Raw genomic sequence first — 15,303 nt, forward strand, 5'->3', positions numbered from 1 at the left:
CTGTTGAGTCTCACCCACTACAAGTGTTCAATTGTGTCTGTTCTGCTTTTTCACTGCAGGATAACTCCTACTCCCCTAGGAGAGGGGAAAAGCACCACCACTGTCGGTCTTGTTCAAGCCTTAGGAGCACACCTTCATCAGAATGTCTTTGCCTGTGTTCGGCAGCCTTCTCAGGGGCCAACCTTTGGTATAAAAGGTAGGAGGTATTCTGTTGGTTGCAGTTGAACTAAATGGGGGAAGGTGGCATTCAGAGATTTATTCTGCTGCCTTGTAGTTTAACGTAATTCATATTTACGATTGCATTTCTTTTAAGAAACAAAAACCTTGGGTAAGTTCTACAGTGTTGTCTTCAAGTGCTGTACTGGGATTTAAACTAAGCAGCTCGACAGTAGGTGCCTTCTGAAAGCCATTAAGCAAGCACATGTAATACCACTCTGGGCTGGAGACAACTTTATTTGCATGGTTTGACTATTGTCTCTCTGTAGGTGGAGCTGCAGGTGGTGGCTATTGTCAAGTTATCCCCATGGATGAGGTAAATCTTTATACAAAGCCTCATTGCACACATAGCTCACAGACCTTGAGGAGATACTGCAGTCTGCAGTCAGATAACTTAGAAATATCTTTTCTTTTTATGTCCCAGTGTAGCGCTCCCAAAAACTAGATGCTTGATTTCAGCACATTTTAAAAAAAAAAAACAAAACAAACAACAGGCATCTTTGGTTGTTTCAGAAGGGTGCCTGCATGGTTAGGGAACTTAACAGGACTGGGGATTCCCAGTTCCTCTGATCCCTCCCCTTCTGTGCCTTGAATTTCTGTATACCCTTGAGCAATGTACATCCCCTGTCCCTTTTTCCTAGCACTGAAATGATGATGATGACGACTTAATACATTTTGGAAGCATATTAAGGAGTTCTGTCAGTGGCAGTGGTTACCGACTCTTTCTGTGAGCTGTTTTGGTGTACTTGTGTTTTAGATTACTAACATGAAATGAGAAGAGAGAAGTTGGGAGTCAGTAATGCCAAGACCTCAGCCCATGGGGGACTGGCACTGCAGCACATTTCTGATGTGACTTGGCAACAAGTAAAATCCTGTGTCTGGGGGCAGGGAATTGAAAGGCACGTGTAGCACGTGCTCTCGTGCTTCTCTCAACTCTCTAAGTAATTGCCTGTAGAATTCTTCCTTTGTCTCATGCACTATAGATTGACACGGGGCAATTTTAGGAAGAAAAGCAGAAATGATCAAAAGGGCTGTTTGCTCCAGTTGATGCAGCAAGTCCATGAAAAAAAAAGAAATGTTAGGAAGCAGAATATTGATTTAGTCAGGTGCCAAGAACATGTGTGAATGATAGATGTGACAGGAAAAATAATCTCCTCCTCCTTGGGGGTGTTAATAAGATGAGCCAAAATACTTGACTGTGTGCAGCAGTGGGAAACAGCCCCGCTCTTGGAACCAAACTGGCTGAAAGGACTTTCTTTAAGTATGATCTGTGTGGTATTAATACACATAGTGTTGTGGGGGTGTTTTAATCAGTGGATGTCTCATAAACCTGAAGTATATGGAGTCACTAGTTACAGTAATGACCTTGATACGTCATTTGGTATTTCTGCATGCGTCTTTCATCCTAGGAAAAGATTAGCAAGTGAAAAACTTTGAGTTCATGCTGCAGAACCAAGGTAGTAATAACTTCTTCTTGTTGCGTGCATGTAGAATGAGACAGCAATTAGCATTTACTAATTAAGATTTATTGTCAGCATGTGACTAGCTGCATTCTGCTTTGAGCTATCTGTTTTTAAGACCACAGTAGCAAGGCTTCAACAGAACAGTATTGTCAGGTCTTCTGTCATACCACCTTTTCTAATGTCCTGTTTTCGTTTTCCTCCTTTGTTGCTCTGCTACACAGGAAAAAAAGGTTGTTTTAACCACACCTTTTACTCCCTTACCATAATGCAGGTTTGTCATGGAAGCTATATATCCCAAGCCATTTGTCAGTATAGCTACAGTGCAGCCAGATAGCTCATGTAGACACAAACCACCTTTTAATGAGCTAGAATCAAGAAAACTATTAGCAGTGTCACTGTGTAGTATGTGGCCTACAAGTTCTGCCTGTGCTGCTCAGTGTTTGAGTGGTTAGCTTTTGCAGAGCTCCATGCAACCACAGCTCTACTGCTAGCACTACACAAGGTTGCTAGTTTCAGTTTAGCTCAGATACTTTTGTAGGAGCAGCAGCTTCTGCTAATGTATGTGTGAAACCTGTTGTGCTTATAATGGGAGGGGGTCAGAAGGAAAGTGAAGGAGGAGCAATGCAGATGTGCCCTTCTCAGGTGTCAAGGAGCCTGTGAAAACTGTTATTGTGGGGAAAAAAAAACCTTTTAATTTGGCAGCTTCATTCTGGAAGTTTGTAAAATGATATAAATGTGGGTGAGGCATTTTTCTGTTTTAGAGAAATTCTTTCCTCTCTACCACATTCTGCACTGAGCAATCTCTCCCCCTCCACCCTCATTCACTTTAACATTGCTATTAATACTTCTCTTTCCATCTGTCTACAATGAATTGAAATAAATGAAAATTGCAGCAGGATGAGGTAACTGATATGTTTTATCTCTTCTAGTTTAACCTTCACCTCACTGGTGACATCCATGCTATCACTGCAGCCAACAACCTGGTCGCTGCTGCTGTCGATGCACGTATATTCCATGAGCTAACTCAGACTGACCAGGTACAATCCTTTCATGTGATGTTTTTGAGCCCAGCCCACTTTGGCCAAGATGTTTTGGGTGTGCCAACAGTGCTAATTAACTACCTGTTTCATTCTGCAAGGCTCTTTACAGCCGTTTGGTACCTTCTGTCAATGGTGTTAGGAAGTTCTCAGACATTCAGATCCGAAGACTGCAGGTAAGGTCACTGGTTTTGCATTGGTTTCTGGTTCTGTTCCATTTACTCATCCTTAACATAGGCAGAGATAGGTTACAGAAACCCTTGTGTTGTCCTCTAGGTTATTCTGCTGGAATTTATTTTTTATGTAAGAGTGCAAAAGTGTGGTAGCCATAGCCCTTCTTACAGCACAGAAAACAGTGAGGTGCAGCCCCAAGGGGAAGAGTCATCGATGGGACTCTCTTTATCATATGCTGAGTAACTCAGTGGGAGTAGGCAAAGAGATTAGTGCCCTTTGTTAATAGTGTCAATTCAGTGTCCTTAATGCAGTTTAAGAAGGGACCAGAATCAGTCTCCATACCTTATAGCCAGTTACAGCTAGAGATGAACAGTTCCCATGTGACAGCTATATAGCTAATAACAGCACAAAAAAAGGCAATTTATAAAATTCAGCAAAAAGCAAACATACAGAATTTTGTCTTACCCAGATTGAATGGGGGAAAAAATTGAAAACTACCTGTCCCCTACATTGCCCACTCCTCCTCTTTCCAAAAAAGGATTCCCAGTAAGATGAGTACCCCTGTCACTGAGTGGCAGTCCCTGAGCAGACCACAGCTCCCCTTCTGATCCTTAGAAATTAATATGAACTAGCATGTGTCCCTGACTTCTGCAAAAATGAGAATTGACAGAGGAATAGTTTTGCAGTGGGCTTGGACCTTCTGGCTAGGAGGACAGCCTGGGGCCTGCTAAGCTCGTTCACAGTACAAACCCGTTTGTGCAGTATTCAGGCTGGATCAGTTGCCCATTTGGAATTCAGGAGCAATAGTCAGACTCTTAGGAAGCTAAAACTGATTAATTGGCTATAATGTCTCAACCATTAGAGAACGTGTGGTTTGCTTCCGTTGCTGAGCAAAGAAGCTACATCATATTGCTTGGTGTTCCTGATGGATGGCTAAGGGAAGTCTACCCTAACCACTGTTCTCATTATTAAATGTCAAGATGTGAACAGGATGCTAATACTCCAGAAAAATATCTTTTTGTTTGGTTGGTGGGTTTGGTTCGTTTATTTCTTTTTCTAAATTGTGTGCTTGAAGAGGAAAAGACTTTCTTCTTGCCTGCTTTACTTCAGGAGCAAAATATGACTTAGCTGTCTAGTTAATTAAAAAAAAAAAAGCCTGCTCGTTCATAAATCAACTCAGTCATTTTCCTCATTCCTAAGCTTGCGCTTGTGTCAGGCTTCTTGAGATAATTCTTCTCTCAATTAAGCAACTTGGCAAGCTGCCCATCCTCTCAGTATGTTCAAGATCAGCTTTCTGGGATGCTGACAGCCTTGTGACTGAATTGTTTAATTCCTCCTTTGTGCTGCCTAACCAGCATGCCGAAAGCAGTGTCTTTAAATACGTATGGCTGCGTGCAGTGACCCTAGGCAGACTAATGAGAAGTGGATGTAAGCATGTGAGACTAATGGTTAGAACAAGGTATGTTAAGGAACTGCAAAGCGCTCTCTCTTACTCGTTCTGTAGATACCTTGCACAAAGCTTGGTGATAACCTACCCTAATGAGCTCTGTTGTTTGCTTTGCCTTTTACTAGCTGCCCAGCAGCAAGCTCTGCTTCCAGATACACACCGGTATGGATCATCTGACGTTGTTGTGGGGTCTAGAAGGGACACTGAAAAGGCAGCCCCTCCTTATTTCTGAATATGCAGATGCTACTGCCGAAGGCTCATTGCTCTAGTGAAGGGTTCATTTCTGTGGATCTTTTCATTATACCTTTTTTCTTTTATTTGTCATTTCCTGCCATAGAAATTAGGCATTAACAAAACTGATCCTGCAACTTTGACAAAGGAAGAAGTAAACTTCTTTGTGAGATTGGACATTGACCCAAGCACCATAACGTGGCAAAGAGGTACAAGAGCCATTAAATAAGGAATTATTAAGAAACAAAACGTGTGTCAAAAGAGAGGTTTGCAAGTGCAGCAGGAACTGTTTACTGAAAAAATGGGGAAGAGGGCAGGGCTGGCCTCTCCTGAGTGTTTGGTGGGGTAGATGCCTGTAGCTGGCATCCCATTTCTAAAAGGTCTGATGCATGGGCTTGAATCTGCTCTGAATTGGTGCAAGTTTGTTTCTGGATTTGTTGGTCACTGAGGGGATTGAGTTTGGCAGCTGTAGCCAACAGCCTTTTTACCTGACTGAGAAAGCCCGGTGGGCAAGGAGAGGGTTCTGCTCTGAGATTAAACTCAGTTTGAATCTGCCCACTTGCTCTGTTGGGGGCTGACAGCAAATAAAGACCAGATTTTTAAAAGGCTTTAAAAGATACCTGAAGGTAAAATCAGTTTCTGGTCTGGCAGACTTCATACTTCACTAGCAAAAGAAATCTCAAATATGGAAATTTTTCTTTTGATCTAAACCTCAAGAAGTTTCTTCTTTTTATTAAAACAGTGTGAAATGTACTCCAAAATCTGCTTCATAACTTGTAATGGGCCTAAAGTAGTCTGCCTCATGGGAAATATTTTATAAAATTCTTAGAATTTTTCAAGCAGATAGTAAGAAACAGCAAATTTAAGCCAGTATTTGGTAGTTTGCGTTTCCAGGGTAATTTGAGTTAATGGGGCTGCGTGAAACTTTTCTCACTAAATGGCAGAATCTGACCATTTTATCACTTAACTTTTTAAAATTATACTTTCATTTCTTTTTTGGCTGTGATAATTTCCTGATTCCACATTGACTAATGATGGTGGAAAAGCAGTTGGAATAATACTAGCAGCTCTGCTTTTCAGAAAGGCTTTGGACTTACGGTTCATGGGTGCAGAGGGAGGTAGGCTCCCTCTGGATGCAGTGCAGGGCCCGCGTGTGACGGTGGGTATCCTGACTTTGTTGCAGTTCAGTTTTGGGAAAGAATCATGTTGAGTAGCACTTGCCATTCTTCAGGAGAGGATGGTATCTCTAACTGCCATCCTCCCTTCGTAGGTGATCTAGTTGAGTTTTGAGTGTTTGTCATGGTGCACAGATGTGACATGACTTGAAACGTGACTTCTCATCTTTCTCTCTATTCCTCACAGTACTGGATACAAATGACAGGTTCCTTAGGAAAATCACTATTGGACAGTCTCCAACGGAAAAAGGTTTCTCACGAACGGTAATTGTTCCCTTTTCTTGCATGTTTTTAAAAGTTCTTTGAAAAATGAGGTCCTGAAGCAAGTTTCTGTAACTCCAGATTTTTCCATCTTTTACCAGTACCTTGTTAAAGAGAAAGCAGAAAGTCCCTTCAGCCAAGCAGTTATGTTCGCTACCAGCGCAGTGCTCAGTTTCATTGTCTGTTCCCTCCTTCCCTGTTCTCTCCTGAATGTTGGCTTCCCAAGCTGGGTTAACTGGCATAGTAACAGTGGTATATAATATGATACGTGGCAGTGGCTAATCTTCACCACTGCAGATGCTTTGGGTGGGATGTATCTGGCCAAAACTAGACACGGTATCCGAGCTTGTTCTTTAGATTCATTATATAATCAATAGAGTAAAATAGGCAGTCAGGGCTGTGACTATTCCCATCCCTTAAGTAACTGTCAAATTAATAGTTCAAATGAATTGTGCTCAGAAAAGCCTCTTTCTATTGACTTGAAACGTCCCCAGGGTGCTTAGCTTAGATGGAGGTGTCTGTGTTATGTCAGATGAGTTCTACCCCTCATTTCCTATAGAATATGATTTTTTTTTCATTTACTGTACTGTTTAGTGATAGTCAGATGAGTTAGTAACCTCAATCTTCAAAAATAAAATTTGTTACTCAGGCGTTCTTACATGAATCACTAATGTATGTACCAGGAGAGAGTCATATAATAGCAATGAAACAGGTAGGTTTTACTTCTGCAGAAAAAAAATCCCGTTTAAAATGGTCAAATTAAATGAAGTATGTTCTGAGAGTAATGCTTTAGTTTATCTTTTATATTTGTATGTCTGTATTTTTTTGTTGTTGTTGTTACGATGGTAATAATTGGCCTTGTTTCAAGAATTTAATGCAAGTAAAGATTGCTACTAGGGAATCTTGATGACTTTGCATTCTTTATTCTTCTCTTGCAGGCTCAGTTTGACATCACGGTGAGCAGTGAAATCATGGCAGTTCTGGCTCTCTCTGATGGGCTAGATGATATGAAAAAGCGACTGGGCAGAATGGTAGTAGCTTCCAGCAAGAGAGGAGAACCAGTTACAGCAGATGACCTTGTAAGAGTCATTCAGTTCTTAAATGCTTTTTCCTATTGCTTCTGAAAGTTCTCGGACTGAAAAGCATAGGGACAGTTCTGTACAGAAAAGACATTAGCATATAGAAGATTAAAGATGAAATCATAGCCCCTGGAGTTAATGAAGGTGTTTTACTTCAGTGTGGCTAGCACCTTATCCAGAGTGTGTGTGTGTGTGACCTGGGCAGGGGCAAAGGGTCCTGTGAGATGTGCTGTGTGTTGAGTTGGAGCTAGCACCGTAGGAATTAATGGGGAAATACATGGTGGCTTCTAAATAAAAAGCCTGTTTGCTTGTCGGAAGAATTTAAAATGCATCTTGCTGGTCATCCTGTTTCTCAGGCTCCCTGGAGTGAGGACAGCACTGAGCAGGAACAAAACCTCGTGCATATTTAATTGTAGGTGAGGATGTATCTTATTCTGGGAGGCTATGAATGCTATAAAAGCCAAACCCTTTGCAAAAAGTGCAGGGTCTCCATAAGGCAGCCTTTGAAGGACACAAATCCTTGATTTCCAGTGCATGGAATGCTGAATGTAGTAGCACTAGTGATGTCTATTACCAGTGTGTAAAGCAGTCCTAAGCAGCAGTTGCTAGCTGCAGCACTGTCTTGCAGCTGTCCATGCAATAATTATTACAGTACTTGGCATGTTTGTGGAGTGTGTCAGCTAGCACTCTCCCAAATGATGCTTCACATGGTTTCTCAGAGGAATAGCCTATGACCTAGACACTTCTTCCAAGATGTCCTAAAGACGGCAACCCTGTGTGGAGAAGGGAAGGGGAATTGAGCCCTGTGTGTGAACTGTGCCCTGCCGCTTGGCCTGAAGGCAGAGAACAGGCTTAGGACTGTTGCACTAGTCAATAGAATTACGGTATTGGTGCTTACTGCTGTCCCGTGTAGTAGATATTTCACAGCCTGTTTTGCAAAAGACAAGAGTATTACAAATTTGCATGATGTGGTGGTAATGAGGTTTGTCTTGCATTTTCTGAATGAACGTTTCCAGTGAGAGAGACAAATCCACAGCCTGGGTATCCTGACTTGTGTTTCCAGCAAGGTGGCACACAGTACTAAGGCTTACCCAGCTCTTGCTATCTTGCTATGGGCTTTTTGTTTTACTTCCTTTCAGGATAAGCCAAAGAAACAGCAGGTTAGCAATGTGGCCTGACCCTGGCCTTGCAGGAAAAGGGCTAGACTGGGAACCATTTGTCTGTAGATGTTCTTATCTGAGACATCTTGGGAATGAGGGAGGGCACGTGCCAAAGTTCTGCAGGCAGCTTTGAGATCTTAATTCCTGCTGCTAGCACGCTGCCAGTTTAACCTTAAGTACCTAAGTTAAACCCTGTTCTGGAAAACAGGAGAGTCTCCTGCTGCCCATCAGCAGTGGAGGCAAATGGTGCCTGCGCAGGGAGTTGCTTCGAGTTTTATATAAAGGCCAGGTGATAGAAGTCTTTAATATCAACAATTTTTTTACTTTAACCTAATTATGTTTGATTTTGTCCGATGCAACTGCAGAATGGAGGTGGTATCAGACCTGCTGAACAGGTTCTCTTGAAAGTTGTGTGTTTGCACACATGGCAGCCATTGGCTTTCATCTTTAGGACTGTGCTACGTACTCATGCAGGCAGAAACACAGTGACTGCAGAGACCAGACTGGCACAATGAAATGTCTGGATCCTTCTGCTGTGATGTAACCACTGTCATGATTGTGGTACCAGGAAATGCAAAGAAACTGGGAAGAAATGTAGAATCAAAAATTGACTACAGGTTTTTAGATATGGGATGTACTGAGTGCTGCAAGCCTCAGATGTCACCATGGAAATCTTGCTCTGTAGTTTTCATTATTCTGGAGATGATGGAAGTTTAAAGCTTATCCATTAAATGTTAAATAAGCATTCATGTGGCAAGATTGAAACTAATGAAACAAAGCAGTAAATGTCTTTAAAAAAAAAAGTTTCATATAATTGAGTGCTGCAATACAATTGAAATTGAAAGGGAAGAAAAAGAAATCTGGTTCACTTTTCATAACTGTTGTGACCATTTGGCTCAGTACCCATGATAGTGATTCTAGTTACTTCTGCAAATGCTGGGCATCATCTGGTTTGGTTTCCACTGGACTGTCAGCCATAAGGATAACCAGACCCTCATTTTCTCTTCCCAAGGCAGACATGGATGGAATCACAAACTGTCACCTTGCAGGAAGCAGAATCGCAGCAGGTTATATTGCTGCATCTCAGAGGACACATGGCCTCCTGTGTTTGCCTTTCATGATGTCAGCATAGTCTTTCTTATGAGTGTAGATGTTCACTTTAAGTTACTTCAGCACAAGAGACTTGGGCAGTATGTAGCAGCTTGTTATGACATTTCAAGGTCAGTATGTAGAGCCTAGTTGCTGAGGGAGGGAAGAAGTTCAAGACAAATCTGCCTGCAAAGCCAAAGAACACTGTTTTGTACCACTGAATAGGCTCCAGTAAACCATACGTACATAAGGGTTACTTTTTTTGCTACTATTTACTAACCTTGTTATAGCATTGAAACACCAATTGTTCTTATGCCTTCACTATAAAGTTACGGCCAAGGAAAGTCACAACCAAGAGGCTGTCCTCAGCAGAAATCACAGATCCTCTTACATGGATGTAAAGGTCATTATTCTGCCTTGCACTGACTAGGGTTAGTTACATCTAGAGCAACTGCTGATTCTGGTCTTGAAGGCTCACAAGGACAAAAGCAGAGCCTTGACACTGCATAGGAACTTGTTTCAGGGTCTCAGTACATCTGGAAACTGATTGCCCCTTTTTTTCTTTTAGGGAGTGACTGGTGCTCTGGCTGTCTTGATGAAAGATGCTGTTAAACCAAACCTCATGCAGACGCTAGAGGTGAGCACAGGTGATTTGCTGTACGTGCATTCTCAAAGCTGAAAGCAACCAGTGTGGTTCGTTCATCACGATCAGCGTGGGCTTACTCAGCTTAGAGTTGGAGATTTACTGTGGTTTCTTACCTGAAGTTCAGGGCTACGGCAGAAGGCATGTGGGATGACTCCAAGAAAATGCACTACACTTTGCTGTATCTCTGTTCTGTTGTCTTTAATACCAGGAAGTGTTTTGGGAATCTAAATGGTGTGGATGCAGGAGAATGGCATTAGCTGTCCTTTTCCTAAGCAGATTAATATCTGCACAAGTGGAGATTATTATAATCCTGTTTGCCCTGTAGTCCTTATTACTGATAACAAACGTTTGATCAGAAGGCTTTAAGATCTGTCTTCTAAAAGTGTTATTCTTTACCTTCAGCTACCATAATACTTAACTTCTGAATGCTCCAGATTTTCTATATTGTGTCCTCTGATTTTCTCGTTCTCACTCTCTTCCCTCCCTGCCCCCCCCCCCCCCCCCCCCCCCCCATTTTCTAGGGAACACCAGTGTTTGTTCATGCTGGACCTTTTGCCAATATTGCACATGGGAATTCTTCCGTGTTGGCAGACAAAATAGCACTGAAGCTTGTGGGTAAAGAGGGTTTTGTTGGTAAGTGTGTGGAGTGCATTTTTTTGTTTGTTTGTTTTGCAGGGAGGGATCTGCCATTTTTTATCATGACTGGCTTGGGGGTTTTCCTCTTGGAAGAAGCTTCCAATTTGTATAATTGGGGCATGATTTCTCCACCCAGCAACTTCTCACAAGCTTCTTTTCTTTTAATTCCTACTCTAGTTACAGAAGCAGGATTTGGTGCAGACATAGGCATGGAGAAATTCTTTAATATTAAGTGCCGCTATTCTGGTCTCCGGCCTCATGTGGTGGTGTTGGTTGCTACTGTTCGAGCTCTGAAAATGCATGGCGGAGGGCCTGCAGTAAGTACTGGGCAAGGTGTTCCTTGGGCCCGAGGGGCTGTTACTGTTGTTCTGATCCTGTCGCTTAAAGGCCTTAGCATTTGATCTGTTTGTAATTGTCCCGAGATCTGCAATTGTAAAAGGATTCTGTATGTCCCTCTTTCTTGTAAGCTGCTTCGTTGTAATATGTTACAGGTACATACCTGCTTGTTTAATTGTCCCAGCAAAGTGCTTGTATGCTGGGGCACTTGTGATACTACCACAGTTGTTTTTTGTATTAGGAGTGCATCTTGCAGTCTTTTGTTCTTCCTTTTATTTTTTTCTTAGAAAAAGGATCAGCCTGGACTAGAATTTTGTATCTTGATGCTGTTTAATAAGACTCAAGCACAGATTGCTGTCATAGATCTTACAAGGTTCCCTCTTTTTTTCTTTTTTTTTCTCTAGGTCACTGCTGGGGTACCTTTACCAAAGGAGTACATGGAAGAGGTAACCTTCATTAGCTCTTGTTAAATCAGCTAACTGTGGTCATGACACAATGTTGTCATGCAGCGCATGCCTGGATAGCTAGTGTGTCATTTCTTTAGCTGCCAGGGAAATGCTTCCTTATACAAGCTGTAATGTTCTTACTTTTTTTTTTTAATGATGCTACTTTGGCTGTGCTGTTTCAAGCATTTGTTGTACTTGACCTAGCTGGTATTTGGAGCGTTTTTGTTTCTCCTGGGCTCATGCAATTGTCTGTGCACTCAGTTTTTCATAGCAGTATCTACTCTGTGTCCCCTGACCCTCTCGGTATGGAGTAATTGCTTGGTTGAAATACTGTCTCTGAAAATATGCAGAATACCTCTGTAATTACACTCTTCTTAGCAGCAGCAGTTTTGGTTTTGTTCCACATACGCCCCTTCTTTGCAAGCAGAGAGGAAGGCGAACTGAAGTCTGAGCTTCTATCCTTGTGCCGTGAATGGCAGTGTACACTTGGATTATTGGGTTGGTTGTCTTTACATTGTGGCAGCTTTTTTACTTGTGGGGCTTCTGTATGGATTATTCTTTGCATAGGAAGGTATGAAATGTCTGGGTTTCCATGAGTAGTCTCTGATGCTGCAAAATGTAAATATGCATAAACCAAAAGCTGTTGCCATAGACTTCAAACAAGTGTCATGAAATTCACACTAATGGTATTTAATACTTAAAGACAAATGTGTCAGAGAGGAAAATGAGGCTTTACTGTGGGGAATTAATGAGCCCAGGTGTTAACTTACTAAGAATAACAAAAAATTGGTAAAAAGTGATTTCTCTTACCTTGGGTTGGCAGCTGAAAGCAGTGATCATTAGAAGCAGTCATTCCTTTTGCAGTCTTCCATCCAAGGGGATGCCCTGGTCTGGAGTGTTCAGAAAGCAGCACTGGGGATTTGCAGTTGTGGTTTCATCCCCATTTTGATGTTTTTATCATTAGCTGTGGATGTAGTGAATTCGGAAAAAAAGTTTCACTGCCCCGGATAAAACGTGCTTCCTGCTTGCTTTCGTCTTTACAGAATCTTCAACTACTGGCAAAAGGCTGTAGTAACCTAAACAAGCAAATCCAAAATGCACGGATGTTTGGTGTCCCAGTAGTAGTGGCTGTGAATGCTTTCAAGTAAGTGAGCTGGGATGTGGAAATGATGCATGAGTATAAAATTGTGACACTTTATAAATATGTTTGTTTTCGGTATTGTTTATGTATTGTTTGCAGCATTTTGCATTGTTGGAAGATGCTGAATAAATAGGGGACCTCTGCTTGGTCATTTCAGATGCATTCATTAGTTCAAATTAGCTTAAGATTTTATGACTATTACAGCCTGACCGGGCAAATTACTGTGGATGAAAGGTGCCTGTCATGATGTGGAATCTAAGCTCAGAATAGATGGTGAGGTGCCAGTGCTGCCAACCATGCTGTGTTCAGTGGTCTGCTATATGGAGTAATTATGCCCCGCTGAGAAGCTTTTCAGCTCTGCACGTTGCACTGCTCGGGAGATAGCATCTGTGTGTGGTCTTTTTATGCAAGCAGAAGGGCTTTGAACTGGTGTGTAAAGCTGATGCCAGCTGGAACAGAGTAGCCAGCTAAGGATTCTTCATTTGGAACGAATGCCTCTTGGCTGATCTAGAGAAATTGTGGGGTTTAGCTTGTAGTGTGCACATGATATAGCACACCTTAGCATCTCTAAATCAGCAATACTAACACCTTTTTGAGTTTGCTCACAAAAACAGGAGTTGCATTGTTGATACAGGACAGAAACAGCAGAAAGTCTGGAACACTGCTCTGTCACTAACCATGGGTTTCTGCATGTAATTCCCGACCTACCTGTTGCTGTCTGCTCCTCTGTGGAGTAGCCTCCTCCACCAATGTGGAGAAAGCTGTGGTAGATAGCCCCTCAGCAGCTTCCTGATGGCTGGATTCTACGATTGCTTTGAACAGCTTCTGGATCTTGTCCAGAGTGGAAATGGTTAGAACAGTTAATTTACTGTGTGTGCATTCTGGTACAAATGTGCAAACTTTTCTCCTTTCAGAACAGATACAAAGGCTGAACTGGCCCTTGTAGTACAACTGGCAAAGGAAGCGGGAGCGTTTGATGCTGTGGAGTGCACTCACTGGGCAGAGGGAGGTAAAGGAGCAGTTGCACTGGCCCAAGCTGTTCAGAGAGCATCGCAGACACCAAGCAACTTCAGGTTCCTCTATAACTTGGAGGTAAGAACTTGCACTTATAAACTTTACTTGGTTTCAGTACCTTAAGTTGCTGAAGGCTAGCTGAGAGGCTGCTCTGAGAAACAAAAATTTGGGGTTTAGAACATAACACTTACTTCACCAGCCTCAAAGACCTAGTCAGTTGTCGTTGTTTTGACTATCCAGTGAAATACCATTTACTTTTGACACTGAAAGATGCTACTGTGACTGTGCTAGAGGTTTCTACCATGGCAGTCGTGTTCCAGGTTTAAGGGGAAGTTTAGTTCTTGAACTTGAGGCATGCATTCCTGTCAGAGCATGGTCTGGAACAAGCCTGACCAAACTGTTACTTAACTGCAGAGATTCTGGGTGCACTTGTGGCTCAGGATGGGAATCTATACAGGCTATGGAACAGAGTTTGTCCATTTAAAACTTTTTTTCTCTCTCTCTCTCTCTCTCTCTCTTTGCAAGTAAGGGTTATGGAGTCACACTGCAGATTGCTGGGGGGGGGGAGTGAAGAGAGAGCATGTGTATTTCTAATGACTTTGTACATTAAGCAAATTTGACAGATGACTTAGAGGTGATGAAGTCATTGTTAGTTCCCAGGGTATGGCCTGCATCCTCCTTTAATAGCAAGCACCTATTCAAGAACCTAATGAGGCACAGAGCTATTCCCTCAAATTATTTTTGTCCACTATTTGACTTAGACTTGAGAGAGAATAAAGGTGCCTCTTCTGCAGTGGGGGTAGTTAACTTGTAAGCACAGCTTGTAAGAAATACTGTTGTATCATTTTGTTTCTGACTGTGGTAAACTACTTTTGCTCTCTTACCAAGAGAAACAACAGCAACAAGATAAATGAAGCCTGTTTTGAAAACCCTCAAATTACTGTATAGCTTTGTTCTACAGCAAATGGAAATGGGTCTTGTGCAGGGCCCATGTACAGATACAACACACGTGGAGGATTGTGAAGCTGCTGTAACGTTATGGCTCTTTGTGGTTTGGTCACACTGACTTGCCTGTCTTTTTTTTTAATTAATATTATTATTTTTCCTAGCTCCCTGTTATAGATAAGATCAGGCTTATTGCAAAGCAGATCTATGGGGCAAGTGACATTGAGCTGCTTCCAGAAGCACAGGAGAAAGTCGCCATGTACACTAAGCAAGTAAGTTTTCCACATCACCTGATACCAGTGGTGCTTTTCAGTTAAAATGTTCATATTGAACAGTGATGGTCAAACTATGCGTGAAGGGAATCATTACTCAAATCATGTCCTTGTCCAGACTCATTAGATGCTGCTATGGAAGAGGAGGTGGTATGGGGAGGAAGAAACTGGCTTTGGCTTCTAGTGGAGGAGGCAGGACTCATCTGGCCCACCATCACATCTGTGATGTGTGCGGGGAGAGAAGGACCGGAGGACTGGGATCTTTCTCTGCTGCACTCTCCAGTCCTTCAACGATTTGGGAATTAGGGAGCTACAAGTGGTCATGCTGATGCTAAATATTCTCTGATGGTTTTTTTGTATCTTTCTCCACTGAGTTGTCTGATCCGTTTTTGAGCCCGTGTGGGCTTTTGGCAGTCACAGTTGCGTCAGGATAAGAGTTCCACAGGTGTTAAAATACTTCTGGTGGAAAAAACTTCTACGCTTGTAAGTTTTGCACCTGGCATCTGGTTGTTGAATTCAATGCTTTCTGGTTGTT

At 42.2% G+C, this 15,303-nt stretch overlaps 1 protein-coding gene across 2 annotated transcripts in view; it reads left to right on the forward strand.

Moving 5' to 3' along the window:
* Positions 1-15,303, forward strand: part of MTHFD1 (methylenetetrahydrofolate dehydrogenase, cyclohydrolase and formyltetrahydrofolate synthetase 1) — a 42,799-nt gene that overhangs the window by 21,317 nt on the left and 6,179 nt on the right. For both annotated transcript variants that reach the window (XM_056346106.1, XM_056346107.1), the window contains exons 12-25: positions 60-196; positions 486-532; positions 2,609-2,716; positions 2,818-2,892; positions 4,675-4,777; positions 5,931-6,007; positions 6,943-7,083; positions 9,901-9,969; positions 10,500-10,611; positions 10,792-10,931; positions 11,355-11,396; positions 12,440-12,540; positions 13,452-13,629; positions 14,661-14,768. In XM_056346106.1, the coding sequence (XP_056202081.1) occupies positions 60-196; positions 486-532; positions 2,609-2,716; positions 2,818-2,892; positions 4,675-4,777; positions 5,931-6,007; positions 6,943-7,083; positions 9,901-9,969; positions 10,500-10,611; positions 10,792-10,931; positions 11,355-11,396; positions 12,440-12,540; positions 13,452-13,629; positions 14,661-14,768 (1,438 nt within the window). The remainder of the gene's footprint in view (positions 1-59; positions 197-485; positions 533-2,608; positions 2,717-2,817; positions 2,893-4,674; positions 4,778-5,930; positions 6,008-6,942; positions 7,084-9,900; positions 9,970-10,499; positions 10,612-10,791; positions 10,932-11,354; positions 11,397-12,439; positions 12,541-13,451; positions 13,630-14,660; positions 14,769-15,303) is intronic.

The sequence above is a fragment of the Falco biarmicus genome, chromosome 7 (assembly GCF_023638135.1).
Source record: "Falco biarmicus isolate bFalBia1 chromosome 7, bFalBia1.pri, whole genome shotgun sequence".
NCBI lineage: Eukaryota > Metazoa > Chordata > Aves > Falconiformes > Falconidae > Falco > Falco biarmicus.